Consider the following 26,615-nt stretch of genomic DNA (forward strand, 5'->3'; position numbering starts at 1 on the left):
TCGCATTTTCAAGTTGAAGGAGAAAGATCGGCGTTACTTAGAGAAGAGGCACAGAATACTGACCGTCGCGTCTCTACGATCAGTGTTGCCAGAAATAGTTGATAGAAGACGAGAAGTACTTTCACCAGTGTTTACTGTAAGGTGGGTGGGTAATTTTCGGGAGGAGAGGAAAGGGTTACTGGTTGGCTAGGTTGAGACTGGGGGGTATAGTGGCGTGCATGCCCGTTATGTAGGCCCTTTCCCATCGCCTGCGGAAAGATGTGTCAGCGCGGGGGGGTAAAAGATGGATGATGGCAACACGGAAGCAGTTATTGAAGGTTTGCTTACTCTGTTCTTCTTTTGTAGCTGCCTGTTTCTCTGTACCTCTGTCGATCACAGAAGGAGCCTCATTAAACTCAGCCACCACTGTTCTGATAGATCCCCCCCCCCACCTTTCCAGCATTGTAACTGCTCGGGTCACGTCAACCTCGCTCAGATGCTGCATGATGACTGACTAGTTGTACACACACCACAGAAACGTGTACACAAACATACGCCCCCTAGACTGTGCTTGACGTAAGGACCTTTCCTGTGCGGCCACTTTCATTTTGCTCTGTTCTTGCTATGTTTCTTTCTCCCTCAATCATGGTCGCACGAAAAATTTATTTGGTTGATGATTTATGTATACAAACCATGAACAATCAATGTGCAACATAGTTTCTATCTGTAACCATCTAATGTTATCTGATTTTTGCAATGACAATAGTGTCCCTCTAATTGTTTTGACTAGTGTGTGTATGTATATATATATATATATATATATATATATATATATATATATATAATTGATATTGAGGGGGTCAGTTGCCCTTCTGTGTATCCCTGCAGGTGCTCTTGGTTGCCTGGAAGAATTAATGAAAGAAGGATGTGAAAACTAATTCCATCTTGAGTATCCTTTTGTCTTCCTACCCTTAAATTCTATTAGTCTTGTTCTCTTTTACCTCAATGTTTGCCTATCCCCCCCTAGAATTGATTTTCGTCCAAGATTGGGGAGAGGCAATGCCCATTGCCCCCTGTAGTTGTGCCACTTCACCCCTTTTCCCTGTAGTTGCCTTGTACTTTATTTAGTCTGCTTCAAAATACTTTATTTTCTTTAGGACTATAATACCGTTGAATAACGGCAATAAGATTCCTCTATACTAAATTTCTAGGTGAAAGTATAATAATGTAGAGACATGGACATCTGGAAGGGTTAAAAGGATGGCCACACCTTACCCTTAGAAATTGAATGTCAACCTAAAAGTATCTATTTCACATATATAATTTGATTTCGGTCATAGTAATGCGATAATTTCAAATTCAAGCGGTGTTTTATGAGGGGGAACACTATTATCGGGGTAATATGCCCTATGGAAAAATACCCTGCTTGTCCCTCCGTGGAAAAAACCTGCAAACGTCCATGAGTGGGGAGGGGGGCAATTGTCCCCCCGTGCACATGCCTATGGTATGCAAACTAATGAAAAGTCCTAGTACTACTGATGACAAATCAAATTTATAAGAAAACTTATCTTTAAAAGAACATACCCTGCATTCTTCATCAAGAAGATCTAAGATGCCCAGCTTACTTTCTATGAGATCTATACATGGTTGATTGTCGTAGAAGTCAATGAATTTCCATTCAATTTCTTCTCTCAGGTACTCTTCTTGTTCAAGCTTGAACACATGCTGAAAGGCAAAACATGCTTCTGTTTAGCAAGAATGTTTAAACCTGTAACTTTTATTTTTATAATGCTCATGTTTAAAATCCTGAGATGTATTAATTTACTGAATGCATTTACACACAGACAGAGAAACAAAGTATAAACTTTCCAAATCTTATTGTAAGGACTGAAGCTGTGGTGGCCGCGGTGGCTCAGTCGGTAACGTGTCTGACTACCATGCTCAAGGTCCCGGGTTCGATCCCCGGCCGGTTCAAATCCGGGAACTTTTCTAACGATGGAAGCGGCCCCGGCACCTACCCAGCGTCGAATAACAATGGGTACCTGGGGGAAACCCTTGGGGGTAAAGGCGGTCAGGGGCGTGATGCTGATCACATCACCCCCACTCACGACCGGATCAAGAAAGTGTGGGGCGTTACCCCCACACCCCCTATACGCCTTCATGGCGTGGTGCTATGCACAGGGGAGCACTTTACCTTTTTTTTACCTGAAGCTGAAAGAAAAAAAAATAACTTGTTGAAAAGTTGGTGAACTGTGGGAGTTAGACAAGATTTAAACCTGTATTCTAAACTAGCTCTCTTACTAACCCAACTTCTGGCTTCTTAATAATTTCCACAACCTAGATTTCTGTGATGATTGTGAAGACTGAGGTTGGCTTAATAGTAGTAAGGAGGTAGGTAGGTAGACTCCTGAGAAAGTACACCAGACTACCAGGTTCAAACCCTGTACAAGAGTGAGTTTGCATTGATCATTTAAATCAATTCTTCTGAATACTCTGGGTGTCTTAAGTTATTTCTAGCTGCGTGTCTATAGCTATTTCAGTCCGGAATGAAATAAAAAGTTTAAACACAACTTTCAAGAGATACACATATCTAATTTTACCAGATGAATTGATTGACCATGCATACATACCTGATTAAACTGCTGCTGTAGCTTTTCGTTTGCGTAATTTATGCAGAATTGTTCAAAGCTATTAATTTCAAATGTTTCAAATCCATAGATGTCAAGGACACCAATAAATTTGTGTGTCTTTGAAGATGTTTGTAGCGATTTATTCACAACCAATACAATCCAGTTGAAGAGCTCAGCATATATATGCTTCGCCAAGGCATCTCTTGAAAACATAGCCTGTAAAGCACAAAATTAATTGTTACATATATGTGCATGTGAATTTTAAACACAACAAAATTTAATTCAATGTACATTTTTTAAAGTTCAGTGCAAATAATGCCAAATTTTTATTAATCATTACCTCTCCCTAGATCGAGAAAATTTTATATGGAGGGTTGTTTTCCATTCCTAGTAATGATTTGCAAGCATGATTGTGGAAGTGCTGAGTCAGCACATTGGGGTTATATGCAAGCCACTTGAGAGGATGTCTGCCCAGTATTTGTGGTGTGTCTAGCTGCAACTATGCCTAAGCAAACAACCAATTTGGGAAGGCTACATTACTGCCCTTTCCTAGTATGTTCTTGAGGCATGCAGTAAGATACGTATATCTTTCTAGATCAAAGAAACAGATTAGCAGTGTGCTGAATCAAAGACAAAGGCTCATCTGGGATTAATTCAAAAAGGAAAAGCAAATTTTGATTTTTACCAAATACAGTGGAACCTCCATTTTACAATTTCCCGCATTATACATTCATTCTTGATGGTCCCAATGTAGCAAAATATTATAAAAACTTTCCTAAATTTTACATTTTCACACATTTTCAGCTTGGTCCCATGAAAAATGTAAAATCGAGGTTCCACTGTATTTGCTACTGACTATTGCCTGCAGCTCAACGCTCAAGAGGTTAAAGTCTGGAAATAATACAAACTGGATCAACCTTTTAATGTGCAGTCATGAGATTGTGCGTGTACTTTGTTCACTTTTGCTTGACAAAGTTCTATGAAACAATGGCAAAATCAAACATCACCTCTACAGAATGAAATAGTGTTAGGAGAAAGTATAAGGATTGTATTGTAAATCCTTTCTTACCTCAGAGGCTGTCATTGGTTTAGTAAACACCTCTCTCATGCTTACAATTTTCCTATGGCACAGCCACTTGCTCATCTCATGCTGGTCGATTTCCAGTAACTTAGATAAGACATGTAAATGTCTATCATTTGGCTGAAATAACAGAAAAAAAGGACTAAAGAGATGGTTATTATTACAACAAGTTTACATTCTATAGCACAGAGCATTTTTAACTAATTTCTTGACAACCTCCACGTGGGATGTAGTCTTTGGATAATTTTATACTTTTTGTTTTTCTACATTTTAAAAATGAAAACTCAAAGTTTAGGCAAGAATTCTATTGAAATTGATCCTAGATAATTATTTCTAGCTTATGAAATTTTAAATAAAGTGAAGATCACCCACACCAACATACTTTGTCCATTAGTTGTATGATCAAAAGCTGAAGAATAATAATTCTGAATGTTTTTGTACATCCTACTTGTAAGCATTGGGGGAACAACAGTAAACACTATCGGAATCAGAATTCATTCAAATCTGCAATATTATACATTTGCATTAGTCTAAAGGAGCAAATGGCTAAATATCACTATACCTTAATTATGCTACCCTCCTCTTCGTTAGCTTTCCCATCTTGAGGAATTGCTTCGAGAATGTCTACGTTACCGAGATGAAGAACAGACGCCAAAATTCGAAACATGTTGATTTGTTCTCTCTCTGAAAAACCCAGTAAGGTCAAGGCATTTCTAGTCTCCTCGAATGCACGTTGGTCATCTATGCCATCTATTGTAGGACTTTCACCTTGATTTGTGTAGCGGAATTCTTCCTGGGAACCTTGAATAGTAGAAATAATGCTGTGTGAAAGGCAAACAGAAATAGACTTCTCATTAGGGATACTTTTATCCCCAATTACAATGAAACCAAGAAGTTTCAATTACTCCAAATAAAAACTTGTGTTACTTCCTGCATTTTTCAAGCATCTAATTTTGTGCAAAATATTTTATATTTTATGCATTTATAACATTGCAGCCTACTGCCAAATATTTGGAGGAAAGAAGAGTTTACAGAATTCTTGATAGGAAATCTGATGGTAAGAGATCTGTAGGAAGGCCAAGACGAAGATGGAGGGATAATGTTGAAATGGACCTAAATGAAACCAGTAAGGATAGAAAAGATTGGATTGATCTTGCCCAGGATAGACACAGATGGAAGGCTAAAGGCTTATGTTGTTGCAGGCATAAACCTTCAGGAAGGTAGGTAGGTAGGTAGTTAGCACATGTGTGTTATAAATATGTTTTATTATGTAGATACTGACAAGGGTTAGTTGGTAGAGCAGTCAATAGCTGAACCTCACCAATTGAATGAAGATATATTATTATTATTATTATTCATGTTTATACAGAAACACTAAGACCTAACAGTAACTTACATAAAAATGATTAAACTAGCTTTCCTGGATTATGAAAACTCATCTAAAATGGCTCCTTATTCAATGCAGAAAATTCTAAAATTAGTGAGTCAAGTCACAGAAAATATTTTTCTAGGTTAAAATATTTTTCTAGGTTATCAATTTTGGGAGAGTAAAAAAGTATAAGAAATTATGTCAGGTTCATAATTCAGAATTTTGCCACTGTTGATACGTTAATTTGTGATCATTAGTATCATGTGCAGTGCTTGATGGTTTCGGGAACTATGATTTTATAAGCATCATGAAAAAGTGGTATTTTAATCACAGTTGGCAACAGTAGCAGTTCAGTAAGAACTTACCATGACGACACACCCAAATCTTAAAATTTCAATTATTTAAGTACGAGATTCAATTAAACGGAATCACTTACGAAGATGCAATTCCTTTAATTCAGGAAGATTCCTTGATGAACACAGCTGGTAAAATATGTGGTAATTTCTTTCTTCTGGAGCTTGGAAGACAACACGTGACTTTTCTAGCAAGTAAGTTCTCATACTTGCGCCAATTATATGGTAATGTTTGTTAAAGTCTATTTCAATGAACTTTCCAAACCTAGAACTATTGTCATTCCGTGTTGTTTTAGCATTTCCTATTGCCTGAAATGAACAGAAAATACTATAAATTGGAAATGTAATTTTTCAAATTTATACTATGCAATCTTTTAATTTATTTAGTAATCATGATACTGATCATTTTCAATACTACATATAAATGCATGGTTCAATGACAAATCAATTGAAAGACAATAAGCTATATATTCTCTCATACCTCCATTATAGGGCTTGAAGCCAGGACTTTCTTCTCTATTTGAGTTTCTGTGGATGAGCCACCAACAGTTGCAAAATATCGCATTGCATATTTTGCAGAAACTGTCTTCCCTGCTCCAGACTCTCCAGAAACAATAATTGACTGGTCTTGATCCTCCCTGAAAATAATAACTTGGTACAAAAGACATGCAATATGACCTGACCATGCAATGTAATTTTGATAATTATGAATAATAATCATCTAAATCTTACGTTACCAAAGCCTGTATGAAAATTAAAGCTCTGCTAATACGAAAAGATTGGTATTTGTATTTCTCCTATTTAACACTGTTTATGTTTTTTTTGACACTTTCGGCTAATTTCAACAAAGATGATGAATTATGATTACATGAAAGTTATGAAGATGCATTTACAAAGAAACACCCATACCCAGCCAGAACTTGAATACATGTTACAGTAGAACTTCGATTTTGTATTTTACAGGGAAGCAAGGTGAAGAAACTTAAAATATGGAAAAATGTAAAATTAGGAAAAATATTATAGCATTTTGCTATATTGGGACCATCAAGATTGAATATAATGTGAAGGAATGTAAAATCTGGGTTCTAATGTATTTGTGTGCATAATCTATTTGCCAATAACCTCTATAACTTGTTTGGAATGTCCAGTCTCATATTACACTGTACTATCGCTAAGTCAACCTAGTCCACTTTGTGCAATTTGTTACATTTCCCGAACTTTATTGACAAATACATGCTTCAGTTTATTCAATTTCACAAAAACCATGTTACAACTTATACAAGCATTTGTAGTGCATCTGTATTATAACCAGAAATCAATGTGCTGGAATCATATGCAAGTTTTTTTCACTTCTAATTTTTGGCTGAATTATGCACAAATTCACAGTACCCTACATAGTATTTGGCTCTATACCCATGGATGCAATATGTTTTGATACATGCTCAAAGCATCCATGCATGAAAACAATGGGAATGGTGAGATCTTGCATAAACAAATTTCTTCATTTTTAGAGGAGAAAGTACTTACGGAATTGTGTTTCTATAGATTGTTGAAAGGCATTTTTTTTCCATCGTACAATATATTTGACCGCAAATAGATGTATATTTCAAGAAAACTATGCTTGCCTAACCTAACTGAACCTAACCTAATCTTGCCGGAAATCATTCGTGGGGCTATCCATCAATGGTTTTCGGGGCTATCCGTCAATGGTTTTTTGGGGTTCGAACCCGGGAAAAATCCAAAATCAGTAACACCAAAGTAGTACTGTTACTGTGATAAACTGAAGTTATTCTCTTCACAAGAGCAAAATCTCACCTTCAAAAACATTTCGCAATGCATAAGTACGATTGTTAAAAATGACGAAAGAAACGAGTGAAAAGTGTTTGTGCGAGATCGCACCAGTACCAAAACAACATTTTGGAGAGGGGGAGGGAATGCTAACAGTTATGGACATTAATTGAAGGGTTCAGGTGTAAAACATGGTAAGTGAAATTTTGGTCATTTCAGAGTTCATTAAGAAAAAGTTATTAGAAGCTATACTGTAGATAAATTGTTTTCGTGTTGTGTTTACCAATTTCAGAAGGCTTCACTGAGTCGAATGCAAATTGTATGACATGGCAATTTTGCTCGAAAATTGAAGGATGGCACATTTTACTTTGTAACTCAAAAATTACCAAAATGTCACTTACATGTTTTACACCAGAGCCCTTCAGTTATTAACTCTATAATTAGGTAAGAAATGCAAAACTATCCCCAGAGCATCTCAACATGCCATGAAGGCACATAAGAAGAGGGGGTTTACACACCACAATCACATACTATTCACATTCTCTGCAACTTACAAAGGTTAGGCAATCAGCACACATTTAACCACCATGGTTGCTCCTCTCATCATATTTGTAAAAGAATATGAACAGAATACCAATGTTTATGGTTGCTGACTGTTACCTTTCCAGTTTTGTGTAGGCCTCTTCTGCAACTGCAAATATGTGGGGATCAAGGTCTCCCATCGCTTGCCCCCTGTACGCCCACACTGTGTCACTGCCATATATAGGCAGCTCCTCATATGGATTAATTGCAACCAAAACAATGCCTGAAATTTCAAGAAAAATTCTTAGTTTTTGTCACATCAAACTGGTACTGGGGTGAAAAACAAATTTGCATAATTCTTCTTGTATGCATGTATTGCTTACATTGTACAATTTTTTCTACTTAATTACAGTTGTAACATGTCTTTTATGTAATATTTCAGAACACATGCTTCCTTCATCTGATATTTATTCATAATTTCATCATTAATAAATTAATTACAAATAATGAATGTCTGATACAGGGAGCATGTGTTTTCTCGAAAATGTAACATCGAAAAATGTGTTTACTTGATTGTAACAACTGAAAATTTGCACAAAGATTTAGTAAACAATAATAAACACTCCAAAATATAAATTTAAGGACTTCGCTAATAACATGACAAAAATTTACCAACATAGTAATTGTACAGATTAATGTATTTTTCCAGAGCGAAACTTTGATATGTTGGAATTAACAAATAAATGGAAAGGCATACATGTGTTTCGAATCATCATAGCACCTGCGCAGGGTTTATGGTGGCAAGGAAACCAAAATAAAGTAAATATTCAGGTAAAAACTATCTTCACTACATCTAATTTAACTCACAATGTGAATGAAAACTGTAGTTTGATATGGATATATGATATATATCTGATCATTTATTTACTCGATTATTTATAAAAATGTTATGATTAAAATATCCAACATGCACATGCAAAGATCAGAAGTTGAGAAAACTAATAGGAGAAAATATGTACGAGTGCTGCCACTGATTTGGTATAGAATACAGAAGGTTGATCAGTCTGTGTGTGTCCGATTTTGACGTCTCACCTACTTTAGGAAAAACCTTGGAACCACCAGCAGTTGCCCTCGATGTGAGCACCATGGGTCCTAGCAATAGCCCTGCACAGTACCTTCCATTGTAGGAGGCTCCGTTGAAGTACAGGAATGGGAATCTTGAGCCACTCCTCCTGGCAGACTTTCCAGAGGCCACGGACAGTGGTGACACGACGAAATGCAAGTGCTCTTTTCAATAAGCCAAACCCGCAAAAATCCATGGGACTGGCATCAGGTGACTTCACTGGTATGTCCTGGAAGGGAATAGCCTGGAGTTCTCTTTTCAATAAGCCAAACCCGCAAAAATCCATGGGACTGGCATCAGGTGACTTCACTGGTATGTCCTGGAAGGGAATAGCCTGGATGCCGGTGTCTGCCGCCATTTGTTGCAGAAATCTCTGTGATGAGGCCTTATCCATATGCACATGGACCTGATTTATTGCATTTCCATTCAAATGGGGCAGATTGTCTGTATAAATATAAATTGGTGTGAGGATATGTTGCTGATAAAATGTGGAGTTGATTTTGCAGTTTTTAGGCACCTGCCGAATCGTTAACTTCATAGCAGTATCCCGCGACAACCAGAAATCCTTTCGCGAAACTTGCTTCTTGTGGGGTGTACGTTACGGCTCAAATTTTGCTACAATCGGATAGATAAATAAATGCTTCATCGAGTGTGGCAACAAACTTCCACTTTTCCCCAGGTAGATGGCGTTTGTAGAGGCGCCTGCGGTAAGTCTTTCTCTCCCTCTGATGCACCGTAGTGAGGAAGTGTCCATGACTTTTAAACACCATCCGGAGCTTTAATTTGTCACGTAGGTTGCGGTTCACAGTTGACTGTGCCACGTGCACTCGTCTTGCCATCACATTTTGCGTAGGAGAGTTTTCCTGTAGGGCCATTCAGCGCAACTTCCGAGAAACAGGTGGATTCACCGCAGTACACGGCCGCTTTCTACTCCCCTTTGTGGGTGAACGAAGTGCTGGAACGTCGTGGTGTTTATGTCGATTAATTATGTTCTTGATGGTTGTTAACCCCAATGCACATCCATTTTCCCTGCACTGTTTTTGAATCTGTGTCTCGGAAAACTTGGCATGGAAAAGTGTTACGACGTAGCCTTCCCAAAACCAGTTCACCTTGGGAGCCATGATGCACACACCACACACGTGCAAACTTTGTGCGATACTAGAGGTCTTTGGCTTTCACCTGCTGTTTGAATAATTCAGATCGGTCGATTCTGTGAGCAGGGGTGATGGTTTAAAATCGGACACATATAGATGGATCAACCTTCTGTATAGTATAGGTTCAGCTAGGGGCATGCCTACAAGCATTGTGCAAATTAAGCATTTTACTTTGGGGGATGGGGGGGGGATACCCACTCAGTGGCAAATTCATGATTTTATTTCTGGAGGTAGGAGTTTTTTTTTTTTTTTAAGTATACAAATTTACCATTCAGTAAACTACACTACTGTCTTGTGATACCTTAGTTAATTGGTTCTAACCTAGGTCATTAGATCTTATGATAACATTTACACGTAATTTAGAAACACTTAGTACATATATATTCTAAGAAAAAACAAACTCTCACACACAAAAAAATAGGTATCGAACTAGTAACACCGAAAACTTGAGTAAATTTATATTGCCACATACATGTCCGTCTAATCTATATAAGTTTCTTGTAAACACTTCAATACTTGTAAAATATCAGCACTATGCCATGAAAACGTAAATGGAAAACAGGCTGCTGTTGCCTCAGGTCGGCAAGGTTAGTCAGTTTCTGAATCGTGTCAGTCTTTAATCTAAAAGGCTGCATATTCTTGGGCATTAATGGACATGAATGATTTTGTTTGAATGAGGTTGATGTTAGATTCTTATTATGAGCCACTAGAACAATTTACTTAATAGATAAGATATTAGACCACTATTATCCTGAGCATATAAGATTTGTTACAGTTATGAAATGGTATACTACATGCTCTTAATTACATTGTCCTTGAAGGGAATAAAAACATTCCTGGCAGGGATAAAAATAATTATATTTTGCCGGGGATACATTTTTGTATGGGGGGAAAATCCCTGGCATTCCCCCGTTAATTTGCACACCGCCTACAAGGATGATACAGAATATGGATTGTGTCTAGATATCCTGAAGTAAATAAATTAAACATTCTTTTATAACCAACAACTAAAATATTTGTAGCTAAAGTTTCAATTTTCGATTTTTCAAAATGTGAAATGTTATTATCTGGTTTATTGTCACTGGAAGGGTTAGAATTTTCAGGACCTTGCACAATTTTATTTTAGTGCAGGTGCTATGTTCCTGGAATATATAGAAATTCATGTTATGAAAAATTAATTCAATTCACTTTTAGCATGTGGGAACTCTGAACAGAGGGGTCCACTGGTGTTTCATGTAAGCTGTTGCACACAGGTGACTTAGGGTTAAGGCAAATTCCATAGGAGGAAGGCAGTGTTTACCAGTTTTCAGAAAACAAAACTAGGAATTTTTGGTTAAAACTTATAATTTTCTTCTAATTATGTTCGTTGGGAATGAGTACCAAAATGTACTTCCCACAAGAGCGTAAATTTTTAAAACAAAAACCCTGTTTATGATACATAGTTGTTCTGTGTTTGGTGCATCACTGCTCATTTGAAATGCACATGGTTGAAAGCTGTTCGTCCTCAGATGCTTACACACAGAAAGAGGTAAAACTGTGGAAGTCTACTGTCAGTCATTAATTAATTTGGTTTATTTTTCTTCGCTTTTCTGCTACTTTTGGCTATCGTGAAGCTGAGGATGAGTGATGATATGAAATTGATGAATAACACACATGTCCAGACCAGGATTCGAACACGGGACCCTTGGTGTCTTAGTACTAGCACTCGTGACAACAGCCAGTAGTTTCAGATTCGATTTTACATTCAATCTTCTTTAATCAGGAGCATAGACTGAAAGCAAAGTGCCCTAGTAAAATTAAAACGGCACATTTGCCAATACAATGAAAAAGGTGTTTTTGACTGATAGTAAAGTACTTTATTGGAAACTGTCCAAAGTAAGTTAACGAAAAAATGTTGTTTGAGTATATATTTTATAAAATATTGTTATTAGGGTAAACATTTTATGCTTTAGGACATATTTATGAAAATTTTAGGTCATAAAAACCTTAGCCCTGGTTACTGGTGTTCATTATGTTTCTACCTTACTGTAGGTTTATGAGCACAAAAACTGTTTCATATGATTGATTATTTATTTATTTATTGAGAAAATTCCAGATACAGCACAGGTGGCCATTTTACACTGAAATTGCCAACAATGAAAATGCAATAATAATAATAAGCAAAAAGATATTAAAAATAATAATTAAAAGTAACAAAATAACACAAAGACAATAGCAAAGTGACAAAAAAATAAGCAAAAGATGGCACTATTTGATATTATTTACAAACATTTCTTCTAATAGAAGACCAAAAGGCAAACTCTGAGGAAAATATTATATATAGATTCTTGATGGAAGGTCATTGTATTGTGTGGCAAGTCTGTAAAAGAGGGATCTTTTTTGAATTTGTAGTTTACGTTTCTTTGTATAAAATAATCTTGTGTTGCGAATTGTGCGTATAGGTACTCGAAATTGGAATTCCTCAAGGAGTGTGTTGCAGCGGATTTTGCCATTCACAATTTTGTATAACTAACTGAAATCATTCTGCAAACGTCGCTGATAAGCAGTTTGTAGGTTTAGAAAAGACAAGAGATGCGGAGATGAAAAATTGCATAATGAGGGAACCCTGTATCGAACTATAGCTAGGAAGAAGTGAAAAACAATTGATTCTAGAAAGTTGAGTGGAACATGCCATGGACCAGACAGGAGAGTATTATTCTATTATTGGGGAAATTAATGATTTGAAGTATAAGGTAAGGACTGAGATGTCAGTAATTTCAGTGAAACTATATAGTAAACCTAAGAGACGCATGGTCTTTTTTGTTGTGCCTGTTATATGTTGTTCAAATATGAGTTTTTGGTCGAAAACAATGCCTAGGTCTTTGTCTTTGTGAGAGGATACTGCTTGGATGTTATTGCCACACATGGAATAAGATGACTTTAACAGGTTCTTCTTGAAAGAGATGTTGAGAGTAGTACACTTTTCAGAATGTAATGTAAGGTCCCATGTTAGACACCAGGAAGTAAATGTTGTTATGTCATTCCGAAGAAGATTAGTAACGTCGAAAGTGGAGATTTGTCTGTCATCTGCAAAAAGAAGGTAATTGCTAGAGGGAGCTGTGAGATGGTCGGCAAGGTCGTCGATGAATAATACGAATAAGAGAGGTCCTAGAATACTACCCTGTGGAACTCCAGAGAGGACAGAAGAAAGTTAGATATGGTTCCTGGAAGAACGACAAGTTGTTGGCGATCGCTAAGGTAATCTCTGAGAAGGGTTAGAAATTTCCCATGAATGTTGAATCTATTGCATAATTTGTGAATCAGAAGACTGTGACTAACAGTATCAAAGGCTTTGGCCAGATCAAAGTATATTACATCTAATTGTGAATTAATTGAAATACATTTCATAGCATGTGAGAGAAAAACCGACAGGTTTGTAAGACAGGAGCTACCAGGAAGAAAACCATGTTGGTTTGAGCTTAAGTAAGGAGAAAGAAATTTATAGTCTGTCTTTGATTATTTTTTCACAGATGATGGACAGAGGAGAGAGTAAGGAGATTGGTCGGTACGAAGAAACAATATTTTTGTTGCCACCTTTGTGAATCGGTCTGATGTTTGCTTGTTTCCAAGCTTGAGGAATGATGCCTTCCGAGAAACATCTGTTCAAGAGAATGGAGAGGGGATAACAAGGATTACACGGTTTTCCTGAGGAACACTGAACACAATTATTAACAGTAAATTAAATCAAGATTTGCTTTTATAACCTTAAATCTTGATTATACAGAAACATAGTATAGATACTTACCACAATATGTGTAAATTGCATTTTGGTTGCAGAACCGGACCTTTAAATTATATAATACAGCAGGTTCATGTAGATACGACAATGACGTCAGGTCATTTTCTCCTATAAGGATGTCAGGATTTCTAAGTGGTGGTAAATCAGTATCCGATTTAATTTTCAAGACTGTTACCTGGAAAAGATGGTAGATCTGCATGTAAGTGTTGTTCCTATATACTTCTTGGCTTAACACATTGAACCCCAGAGTATTTAAATTGGCAAAAACTCCGAAATCCAGGCATTTTATGTGATTTTCAACAATGTGAAACAATTTATTTTTTGGTCTTGCTATACATGTGTTATACATCAAAATAAAGGCAATTATTTTGCCTACACGATAAAAAAGAAACAATTAGAATCTGTGTATTCTTGTGTGTGCTAGAGATGTTCAACATAGTCCTTGTTTTTCATATAATGAAAAAGTGCGTACTTCTAATACTAAAGAGTGGTGGCAATTGGGTTCCAAAACTAGGGGGGCAAGGTGCAAAACTAGGGGGAGCAAGAGCAATTGACTTTTCTTTGGTACATAAGGTATAACATAGAACGGGGACAAGGTGGCAAAAAGTGGGGGGCAACTGCCCCCCTCACCCCCCTAATAGCTGCCACTAACCCTTAGTATGAAACACAGGCGGTGTGCAAGTAAATAACTCATTACAAGTAAATAAATAAGTGTACCATTTCTTTCGATATTTCAAGTAAACACATGGGCACCCATAGGAGTTTTCTCGGGGGGGGGGGCTTTTCAAGATTCTCAGGGGGGGGGGCTCATCATAACTCCAAACATTCAAGTGATATTGCCCGTACTATGCACGTGCATGGGACACTCGCCATATTCAGGATGCTCGTGCATAGCATGAGCATGGGATTCAATGTGTTAATCTCAGAGGTTGAAAAACAAATTACATTAAATTACTTACTTATACAAGCAACTGAAATTGAAAATGTCTAACAGAATCATAATGTAGTACAATAAAACAAAGCATTCAGAAAATCTGCAAATATTCAATCCAGTTATGGAGGACTCCATCTTAAAAGCACTTATTTTTCTTTACTAATAAAAACACTAACTACAGAGAAGGGGGAGGGAGTAGTTGGCATCAGTAAGTATAGATTGAAATTTTTTCACCAATACCATTGTTACTGAGTGACTAAAAGCACAAGAGTAACTACTCGTCTATCAACATTTGTCTTTTTCAAAGGATCATTCACCCTTCCTTGTGACAGGTTGGGAGGCCAGCACAACAAGTTCAACATTGATTTTCCGAGAAATGCTGGATAAACATACACCCTCCTCGGAAGCAGATGACACGATCTGAGGCAAGTGAAAGCTGCACCCAAACTATACCTCGAAGGAATGTAACTGCATGGCAAATGCTGTTCGAAAAAAAACAAAAACATTTGTTGCCAATTCTTGCTCGCGGGGGTAAGAAAGCTGGATTTTTTAAACAAGACATTTGCTTGATTTCAACCAATTTGTGAAATACTCTCACGCCAGGCCAGGTGATTGCAGACATCTTACAAAGAGGGATGAAGGTAGCTCCGGAATTCTTAGTTTTATCTACATTCAAGCAGGCAGGGAGGGTCGTGGATTCAGAAATTTCTTCTTGTGCTCTTCCCTTCTGTGCAAGTCTTTTTTATGACTGCTGGTATCGGTCAATACCGATACTGCAGACTTGTTTTTACTGCAAATGACAGAGTACTGAGACAACCAAATGAGCATTATTCTAATAGCTGTATATATATTTACTTCAATTTTCACTCTCTTCAGGTTAACCCAAGAGACAAGAATGGGATATTGTTTACATGAAATTGAAAGAGTGACACTAAACAATCCACTGATTTTTTGGTGTAACTGCAATACTTCAAAAATTCTTGCAACATTTCAAAATCTTCAATTTTGTATCATTTTCTTGGTCTAGAAAGAAGCCCACATAAAAAAAAAAAAATGTCTAAAGACATTTTAAACTGGTATGTGAGAATAATTTAATTTAATGCCATTAAAGAAATGTGATATGATGTATTTGTATGAGTCAGTAACTAGCCTTTGTTACTTTAAACTGGAATTATGCAAGTATCGGTATAAAGCCGGAATCAATAAGAGTATCTTTATTGGAAATTATGGTAGGTTCAGCCCTATATACATATACGCTGATTTAGTAAACTAAATTACTCAATATGCGATATCTACAACAAAACTCATTTCAGTTACCACATTTAGGGTTTTCACAGAATATCTGACATTTAATGAATTGATAGAACGTAGGTCACCATTATCGGTAAAATTTGATATCAGTATTTCATGGGTATCTGCTTAAATTTTATATTGGCCATTCCCTATTAAAAATAACAATGATCTTACCTCTCCATCTTCACTTAAAACTTTCAACTGATTGGTTTTGTAATCTTCAAGTAGTTCTGCTCCTATCCATACTGTTTCTGGATGGTGAATCCAGACACGTGCACCCTGAAAGAGTATGACAAAAGGAAATTAATATATTTCTAAACAAACCTGTAAAATATAATTTAAATACAGAACAACATATTCATATATTTAAAGCTTATTCAAAAAATGTTTCTTTGGATGTCCTACCATAGAACAGCAGGATTGATTCATCATGTCAACAGTTTGTTAATCTTCTAATACGTTCTTCTGTGTTCCTTTTAGATCTCATATTTCTGCTATAAAATTAAACATGAGGCGAACTTAAAGAAAAGCATATTTACCCACCCTGAAAAGTGTGGATGAGGGAGAATGTGAAGAATTTGCAAGGAAGAAAATGACAACACAGGAAAAAAAATGGTTACCTGTAAAATAATTTAGTCCTCTAGCTATTTATTTATTTATTTATTGAGATAATTCCAGACAGCACAAATGGCCATTTTACACTGAAATTGTCAACAATGAGAAAAAAATTTAAAATAACACAAAAATATTAACAAAAGTAAGTCAAGATGGCACTATTTTATATATATATATATATATATATATATATATATATATATATATAAAAATAAATATAAATCTATATATAAAAATGTATGTATGTGTGTGGGTGTGTATCTTTGTTTGTTCCGGCATAACTCTCGAACGCCTGGAGCAATTTCAAGCAAACTTGGTACACCTATCACTTGCAATCTGGAAAGAATACTTTGGGGGTGATACACCCCTGACACCCATAGGGGTAGGGTGGGAAGGGGTGACATGTAAAAATAATCGAAAACGAAGGATATTAATTTCCGCACAGACAGACACCCGTGACTCTATGCAATCCCGTACAACGATAGTGTTTCTCGGGTTGTCTAACATTCAGGCTGATATGATTTTGTGTTGGGAAAACCAGTGGAATCCATAGTTTTCTTGACACTCCCAATGCGGTTCAACTTCATCACCTATCGGCATGGGGGGTGAAAAATAAAATGCCACAAATGATCGAGATTAGTGTCGAATCCATAGTTTTCGGAGTCGCTAAGCTAATTGGTGACATTCACGATCACATTTAAAATTAGTTACATTTTACACTATAGTTAGAATTCATTATTTTTCTGTCTAATACAAGATTGGGATAAATAAATACCCGGGCAATGCCGGGTAATCAGCTAGTACATTATATTATTTAAAGTATGTAATGAAATAAGATTCATAAACTTAAGGTTTTGGTTGGGGGGTCAAATTGTCTTAATGTCTAGTGACTTGTAGAATTAATTCACCAGTACACTGCATCCAGGGTAGTAATTTAAATTTTCGGGGGGGGGGGGGGGCAGTAACTTCTTTCAAAGCTTCATGGCATTATAGTACACAAAAAATTATCGACCACAAAGGCTAAAAATTTCAAACTAGAAGGAGGGTTGCAGTATCCAAACTAACTAACTCTCAAGTCTTCCATCTCCCTATCCTGGGCAAGATCAATCCAATCTTTTCCATCCTTACCGATTTCCTACAGCATCTCAGTATCCATAGGACAAATTTCCCTCGCACACCAGACACCACCCTGGTTCCATCCAATATATTCGTTAAAAATAATCATATTTGTTAAAAGGACTTAGCTGACGTGTAATTCAATGGAAGCTCAAGTGACTATGTTTCGTGCATTCTCCTAGTTTCAAACTCAACCAGAACCAAAATAAATTTCAAAATCAATATGTTCGAGAGGCCGACACTATAATGAATGATTGATTGGGTTCAAATATCACGTTTACATGACGTTCTGCGGAACGACAAAGTTTGAATGTTCAGTGCTGCGTTATCACTGCAAATGAATTACATTTAGGCGATAGTCAATGCGCTGTCAGGGTCACACACTGATTAATTTATGTTAAATATGTGCGGCTCTGTCGGCCGGGAGTGACACACAAAGTGACGGAGCGATCCAGTAAAAAGAAGTACATTCTTCATTTACCCTCTACCTCCATTTCAATGGAAAATACTTTTACAATGCTTAGCATCCAAGTCGACTTTATTTAATGAAAGGACGGGTAATTTAAACTTATAATTTCTCCATAGTTAGTGCTATACCTACTTTATAAAAGGCAAATAAGAGTTTGTAAGAGAGCAGTTAAGAAAATATACTGGGAAGTAAAACTTGGTAACACACAATCCGCCTGAAACAGAGTTAACATTGGATCCAATAGTAGACTAGGTTAATTCAGTAGCCGCAAGTATTTGTATTTTCGTTATTTTATGTTGTTTTTCTTTCACTTTTGGCTAATCGCGACGATGAAATTGAAGAAGAGACACTCACTCCCAAGCCAAAACTCGAACCTGGGAACTACGTGACAAGATATAAAGTCGACCACTTAATGCGTTCTGTCACAGAGCAGGCTATAGCCGGTAAGTGACAGCAACGTACGGAGCCATCGGAGTAACCCACAAGCCACAACGAAATGAACACGCTTTCGACTCTCTATTTCTCGATTCTATACTTTTGTGGGTTATTGAGTTTTACTACCGAGCCACTCAATTCTTTACTCACCCAATCAGACTTCCTTGCGTAAGGGCAAAAACAATTAATTGAATTAAGTTCCGGAGCGCGGCCCCTACACTAATGAGGCTACTTGCAACCTTTGGGTTATACGGTGGCGTACAATCACGTGTTCTGTGAGCGAAACAATCCTTTATGGGTACGAACGGGCAAGGAAGATCGATCAGAAATAAAAAAAATATAATATATAGGGGAGGGTAATGATTTCAACCCCTCCAACTGGTTTGGTACACATTTTGTGTAATAAACATCTCAAAATTGGTCAAAACACTACATTAGGTGAAAAGAATTTGCAAGTTCTATTAATATCACATACACAAATAGGTTTATAAATTTGATTTGTCATTTAGAATTGCTTTTCTGCCCCTTTTGACTAATCGCGACAATGAGGATGAGTAATGATATGGTGAAATTGATGAAAGGGCACTCACAAACAATATTCATGCCCAGGGCGGAATTCGAATTAGGAACCCCTGACGTCTCAGCACGCTGTGCAAACCACTTCGCCACAGAGGTCGGCAAATAAGTTTTTAAAAAACAAAAGCACTAGTTTAACAAAGAATGGAAAAACAATATTGTTATGTTTATTATAATTACTGTACGACAAGCTATTATCTATAACCAAATTGTTTAGATCTTTAAGAGAAATTTTCTACGTTATTAATAAGGAGAGTAGTAACCATTAAAACTATAAATATTAAAATTGTACCGCCCTTGGAATACAATAAGTCCCCACTCATTATTTGTGTATTGCAATGGATTTTTGTTTTCAAAGCCAAGCAGGCTGAAGCCGTTATCTTGTCTTAATATGGTAAGTAAATTGCGTCACTAGGAGAGTGGATTTAGCTAGTCAAGCAAAGCTCTCCCACGATCGATTCTAAAGATGCTCTTAACTGGAAGAGATCGATGCACAGCTGCTAGAGAAAGTGGGTTTAAAATTACACTAAAACAGTCACGCAGTGTAAATATATTTATACTGTGTTGGAAGCATTTCCAAGCACTCGTTAATGGCAGACTAAAACATTTGTTAATGGTCTTGCTTGGTCGAGTTGAAACCACTCCCAGAGAGGCATGACACTTAACGTGATTACAAGTTGAAACAGCATAAGACGTAAGAACGAGAACCAAGAGTTCAGACACTTACGAATTGTAAGGATCCCATTGAAAATCCATGGGCAGTGTGCGAATTAACGGGAAGGAGGGGTGCCGGGGATTCCTCCCCCCCCTCACAAAAAAAAAATATCTCGGGCAAAGGAAATTATTTTTATCCCTGCCAGAGATGTTTTTTTTACCCTCCCCCCTCAAAGAAAATGGAATTGAAACCAAATATTATAACATTTCTTAACTATGTAACAAACAATTTCAAAAGACTGCCATATGGATAGTTTTCTTTGTCTAAATATTTGAAAGTTTCTTGACGCCGTAAGTCTATTTTATAGGTATTAAAATTACGAAATATCTGTATATTGGTATATTGATATATTCCCTGTGAAGATTCTTTCTAAATTATGATTTGCAGGATTTAGTCCTTTGGTCCGAACTTTCCCCCTTTTGGTAATCCCTTTAAATACTACGACAGAAGCATGAAGCTGATGTTCGCGGAATCACGTTATTGGTAGCTAAACTCAAAAAGTTTATCTTGTCTACATTATCTTCCTATAAAAAAATCAAACCACCGTAAACATATTATGCTATATTGTGCTACTAGTTAACTCACTTTAGAGCTCAGAAAACTTTACGAGGAAGTAAAAACTGTTTAATATGAGTGCAAAACGATGGAACGAGTCTCAGGGATTTATCTGTTCCAGGAATTATGTGTGTTATATAATTTGATAATTTAATAAATGTATAATAATAATCCGTGGATCGACAGCCCTGGAAGGACCTTGGCCTGTCTCCCGACTGCCAGTCTACCTCCCATAATCCTACCTAGAGGTGTGGAGTTCTTCAACCGGGTAATGGGGTAACGTGGTGTCAGCACGTCGAACCCTCAGCCGTTACAAAATATTTCAGAGACCAGATTACGCTACTCGCTCGTAGCTCTCCAATTTCTTCACGATGGTGGGTTGCCACCGGTCCTATACACAGGCCGAGAACCCAGGGACTGAACCCAGGCGGACTCGAACCCATGCCGTCCCGAGGTCGGAGTCCAAAGGACAGCGCCTTAGACCGCACGGGCACGGAGGAACGTCTTAAAATAGTCAAACAAATTGAAAACAAAGAGTTCCAAATTATTTGGTAAATGTTTTTTTTTTTTACTGACAGTACAGGTTATGCAACTTTTATACTATATATATATATATATATATATATATATATATATATATATATATATATATATCTGTGTGTGTGTGGGTGTGTGTGTGGAGGGGGGTGAAGTTTGCACCCACCAAAATCAAAAACTTTCCTGCCTCACTGCTTATGACTGCATTACATGTTACCAGATTGCACCATAAAAAGATGACTAACGCGGCAATCTGATATGGGCTTCCTGCGCTTCAAGATGATGCGTGTTGATACAGCCATTAGTCTTCTGTTCCACGTGGTTACACAAGTAAGTAAGAATAAATCCACATTTCATCTCGTATCAAGGCACATTTCATCTCGTATCAAGGCAGTATACAGCACTAACGGTCGGACTCACCTTCGTATACAGAAACTTGTGATCAATGGCACCGTGCCACTGCCTGGATCTAAGATATCGTGCACGTATATTTTCCACTTCTCCTTGGTTAACGTCACGAACAGACCTTAGTTTAGGTGGAATATAATCCTTGTGAACAACTCGAATCATTGCAAAGTGCTGGAACCGCTAGTCCGTGTAGCATGAGGCATTCTTACGGGATGTATCGGTGTCTCAGATGGAACACGGTCGCACCACATCTACAGCCCACTTCGACAAACTTCTGCACGGTGGACAGGGTGCTGACATTTGCTTTCCTACGCAAGTACAAATAACGGAAGCACTGAAAAGCAGGCCCACATTCACGCACTCGACTCACTAGCGATTTCACCACCAAGGATCTTGAGATGCGGTAACACTGAGCATATCTTCAGGTTTTACAAACCGCTGCCATACTATTAAAGAAATCAATACGAAACAACGAATGTGTATTCGGGTGAAGACAAAGGAGAAAAGACGTACAAGAACCCCCCCCCCCAACAAATTTTCGAAGCAGCACTGCACGTGGCACTTTGCAGGCTTCAACTCAACGCCGCGACTCTCCCGAGAAAACTCGCTCAGCAAACGACGGCGCCTGGACTGCATCCAAGTTTCAGCAAGTTTCCTTACGGGGGAAAAGACTGCAGGACAACATCTGCACCACAACACACGATCCAACACTACGTCAATGAATACCACATAGCTACACTCTACCGCAACTTTTGCTTTGCATATCGGGTTGGTTTTTCCACCTGTCCGCCAGTGGCCTTGGACGAATCGCACCTTCCACCCCGATTGGCACTCGATCCGTATGCTGTAAATAAGATGTGACGGCACATATCCTGGTACCCCGATACTTTACTTACTCTGTGGTGTAATCAAGTTGGTGCTGTAGTAAACGAGCCATAGGCGTGCGCAGACTCTGATTAGGGGTGGGGGGGCAAAAGCCTAGATGAAAGTTCAGTTGAGAAAAAAAAACCTCATTATATCTCACGGTTTTAGTTTCATTGCATTGATGGGTTTATGCATATTATATATATATATATAAATAATGCAGCAACATACAGGCACCACAACGAATAAATAAATTGTCTCTGAAATGTGCCGTGCTCCATTTCCTCCAAACAATTGTGTTCATGCATTTAAGACAAAAACTGTTTCGCAGCAAGAGTCTGAAGCACGTAGTTAGTAGGGCTAGTTATAACTTCTCTCTCTGGAAATCCACAATGCATTACAGAAAACAAGAAAATTGCGAGCGAAGCGAGCAAGAAAATTTTTAGATCGAAATATTTGCAAACTGAACTAGACAAGACGGAAAAAAAAGCAGATATTGCGAACGAAGCGAGCAAGAAAATTCTACGAAATTTATTTTTATTTGAATAACATTTTATATCGAGGGGTGCAATTGCCCCTTTGTGCCCCCTGTAGATGCTTTTGACAGTCTAAGATGTAAAAACTAATTCCATCTTGAGTATCCTTTGGTCCTTGATTTCCATCCAAGGTTAGGGAGCGGCAATGTCTATAGCTCCCCTGTGGTTGCGCCACTGCGCCCCTAGTTGCTTTGAACTTTAATCGGCTTGAAAATACTTGATCTTCTTTATGAGTATAATATCGTTTAATAACGGCGATAAGATTCCTATTCACTAAATTTCTACGTGAAAGGACTATAATAATATAGGGACATAGACGTCTGGAAAGGATGGGGGGGGGCGCAAGGATGGCCACACCTCCCGTTTAGAAATCGAATGTCAACTAAAAGTATATATATTTCACATGTATAATTTGATTTCAGTCATAGTAATTTACATTAATGCGATAATTTCAAATTCAAGTGGTGTTTTTTTAAGGGGCAATAAGGGGCAACACTATTTTCGGGGTAATATGCTCCATGGAAAAATACCTTGCTTGTCCCTCTGGACGTCCTGATTAGGGGGAGCAATAGCCCCCCCCATTGCCCCCCCGTGCGCACGCCTATGAAATGAGCCATGTGGAAGATAAATTCAGTTCATTTCGCCTATGCCTTTCGTGATACTCTGAAACCAGAGGAGTGTTTATTGAATTAAATACAGAGTTATATCCATTCACCCCCTCTCTTTATTTTCTTTGCATTAGAATATTCTCTTACACCACTTTGTTTTCAAATGCTCTTAAATTCTCTTTTAATAAAGGGAGGCAAGCTTCATAACACGAAACTTAAAAATACAGTAGACCATATTTATCCCGAAAGGAGAGTATTACCTAAATTTGGTCTACTTTTAATTTTTTCCCTTAATGCACAATTAGAGAATGTGAGTTACCTTTCTTAAAGGTAAGGTATGTGAGACTAGCTTTACTGGGTTGATTAATTTAGCGAGTGTTTTCCCAAGGTTGCACAGTTTGCTGCAAGGGTTTCTCTCAGTTTTCTGTTAAATGCCCGACTTTTCTACGTTTTCTGGACATTCTGTAGAGAGTTTTAACCAACTTTAACTCTGCTTAGGTATATTTTTGGAGTAGAAATGCGGACGCAATGATTCCAGTTGCAAGGGAAAACATCAAGTTTTTACTTTTGTTTTACAAACACATCTTATAACAAATTAGGAATTACAAATTTGTGTAGTCCAACCCCGCATTTCGTTTGAAAGAACAATGTTGGTATTTTAAATTATATATTAAAAAAAATCCTCAGAGAATTCAGGAGTATCCTCGTGTTAATTGCATTCGATGTCTAGATATTTGTAATAGCCAAGAGCAGGGGCGGCCGTTCATAAGGACGATACGGACGCAGCACTGCCGTGTGTAATCGCAAGTGAACATACATTACATTAACATTTATATATTGCCTTTTACATTGTCTGAATTGCAAATATTCCGTTGCTTACAGATCGTTGGTTAGTCGGTTCTGTATTCATTCTTCCGCGACAATTGTGAAGTTTGCACCTCACCGTGCGGAGAATACGGAACTTCAAGAGAAATGTGGCGGGGAACCGTCTTCCCACCTTACGAGACGTAGAGCATTTTCAGGCGCAGCCGCGAGGGGTAAGAGGCGAGGGAACTGGCGGAATAACAAGCGCGGGATCTGTGAATGGGAGGACAGACGGTTTGTCGTCCGAAACCCACCCCGTAGGAGAAACTGGCCCTCTCTCCGGACAACGGTAAACAATAAAGAGTTGCCAGAAGCAACGAAGTTAACAGAAGATAGAAAATTACCAACCGTTGAAAAAAATAATTCTGTATTCCATAATCTTATTCACTTATGACAAGTGAGCAATAAATTACGCAATTTCCAATGAGGAAAGAAAATATCGGTAACTGAAAAAGTACACTCTTGCTTGATTTTTATTTATCGTCACTTTCTGCTATTTTTCGGTAATCCACCGATGAGGATGAGTGATAATATAATGAAATTGATGGAGGGGCACTCACAAAGAACACCTATGCCCATGCCGGAATTCGAACCCAGGAAACCTGGCTTTGTAATGCAGTATGCTAGCGACGGAAGTGGGCTACAGCTTCTTGTTACTGGCAAAATTAGATTTAATTACATGTTTTGATAAGCACGTTTTAAAAAAAGATCTTGATAGTGTGACAAAGCTTCACAATTTCTTTTCAAGCCGGCTGTTAAATACATTAGAAGCTCGTCATCTAAACTCACCAAGAGCCGCTACAAGAACCTCTGTGAACTACGAATTTCTGAAAATTTGGCAAAATTGTCTGGCAACCACGAGGCACTAAAACGACCGGATAGGAAGACGATAGTATTGACACCTTTTGTTTCTTCGTTTTCCATGGAGAAGTGAAGCTTTTTCGGCAGTGTGTGCTGTAGTTGTGCGTTTGTCGCGATGAGCAGTGTGGAGAACTTGTTGGTGCGAAGTTTTTCTACCAGAAGTCTGGATAAAAGAAATAAACATAAAAAAAGTAGGCCGAATTTGAATCTAGAACAAGCATGCCTGACGAAGATTTCTGGTAAATTTGAAGTTTTTTTCTGTAGAGCTTCTGGTAATGCAGCTATCACCGTTCCAGTGAGATATTTACATTGCTGCCCTATTTCACATATCAATTTGTCATGTTGGACTGGAATCTTTTTCTGTGTAACTTTTTTACTAGTAATTTTCGCGTTCAATGCACGTAAATATTCGTCATTGTGCTTATCAAGCTGTGTAAAAATTAATATTGCTTGATCTGAATTTTTCCCTCTTTTAAGTTAAAAAATGCTACAACTAAATCTGATAGAATTCTATTTCTTCTTCCATCTTTCGTAATCTTGGCATTACTGTTAATTTTTAATTTATCATAATATGTGCAAACGTGCAAAACATGATATTCGGTAAAGACGAATATATCAATTTCTTATCACGTTGGCTGTTATGTACGAAATTCACCATTTAAACTCGCATTACTAGTAGAACAAATTTGTGAGCTGTCGCCCCTCCACTTTGGTTCACCACGAGCCGCCACTGGAAGAGGTATACAGTGTCAAGAAACTATTACAAAAGCTGTATCTAGACAACTTCTTGATATGGGATGAGGTGCAGGCAAGCGCGACTCAGAGTTGAATTTCCGACACGAATCCAAATTTCCGGTATAGGCTACACGACATCCTCAAAACAAAAACCGGAGTGTTACTGGAATACGAAGTAGCGAACTGCGATCTCCAAAATAAGAAGAAAAAACTACGATGGACGATCGATGTGCTGACTATGCTTCGCTTACAGCTGCCTTACGGTTCGCTTTAAACTAACGCAAAGGCATTTAGCAGAATAGAAAAAACGGTATACATAATGGATCTGTATGAAACCGATAAAAAATTGTTCGAAGTATCGACGTCCTTTCACCACAACGCATGGGACGATTCGGAATTTTGTAAAGGTCCGAGTTTGACAGTGTCTTAATTCAAGGTGGCCACTGTAGGACCATGATAAAATTAAAGTATAATTCCCGGTTTTCAAGGCTAACTTTTAAAAATTTCAAGGCTACAAGCAGATGTTTTCTCTATATCAACCTTACGTATTACCGCCTCTCCCCACCCACCCACACAAACACACGCACACATTAACAATATAAAGGGTCTGTGTGATTCCAATGTATCCAAAACTTCTAATTCAATTCAATTAAAATATATATAATATAAATATTTAATTTAAGGTGCGGACTCCACATTTGTAATTTCACATATACT

At 37.6% G+C, this 26,615-nt stretch overlaps 1 protein-coding gene across 2 annotated transcripts in view; it reads right to left on the reverse strand.

The window, feature by feature from the left end:
• didum (dilute class unconventional myosin) overlaps positions 1–26,615 on the reverse strand; it is a 178,102-nt gene that overhangs the window by 66,242 nt on the left and 85,245 nt on the right. For both annotated transcript variants that reach the window (XM_083137372.1, XM_083137363.1), the window contains exons 2-10: positions 16,179–16,283; positions 13,784–13,952; positions 7,861–8,005; positions 5,894–6,050; positions 5,496–5,721; positions 4,253–4,491; positions 3,679–3,810; positions 2,610–2,825; positions 1,564–1,704 (exon numbers count right to left, since the gene is read on the reverse strand). In XM_083137372.1, coding sequence (XP_082993498.1) covers positions 1,564–1,704; positions 2,610–2,825; positions 3,679–3,810; positions 4,253–4,491; positions 5,496–5,721; positions 5,894–6,050; positions 7,861–8,005; positions 13,784–13,952; positions 16,179–16,283 — 1,530 coding nt within the window. The remainder of the gene's footprint in view (positions 1–1,563; positions 1,705–2,609; positions 2,826–3,678; positions 3,811–4,252; positions 4,492–5,495; positions 5,722–5,893; positions 6,051–7,860; positions 8,006–13,783; positions 13,953–16,178; positions 16,284–26,615) is intronic.

This window comes from Lepisma saccharinum, chromosome 1, assembly GCF_977018435.1.
Source record: "Lepisma saccharinum chromosome 1, izLepSacc3.1, whole genome shotgun sequence".
Taxonomy (NCBI): Eukaryota; Metazoa; Arthropoda; class Insecta; order Zygentoma; family Lepismatidae; genus Lepisma; species Lepisma saccharinum.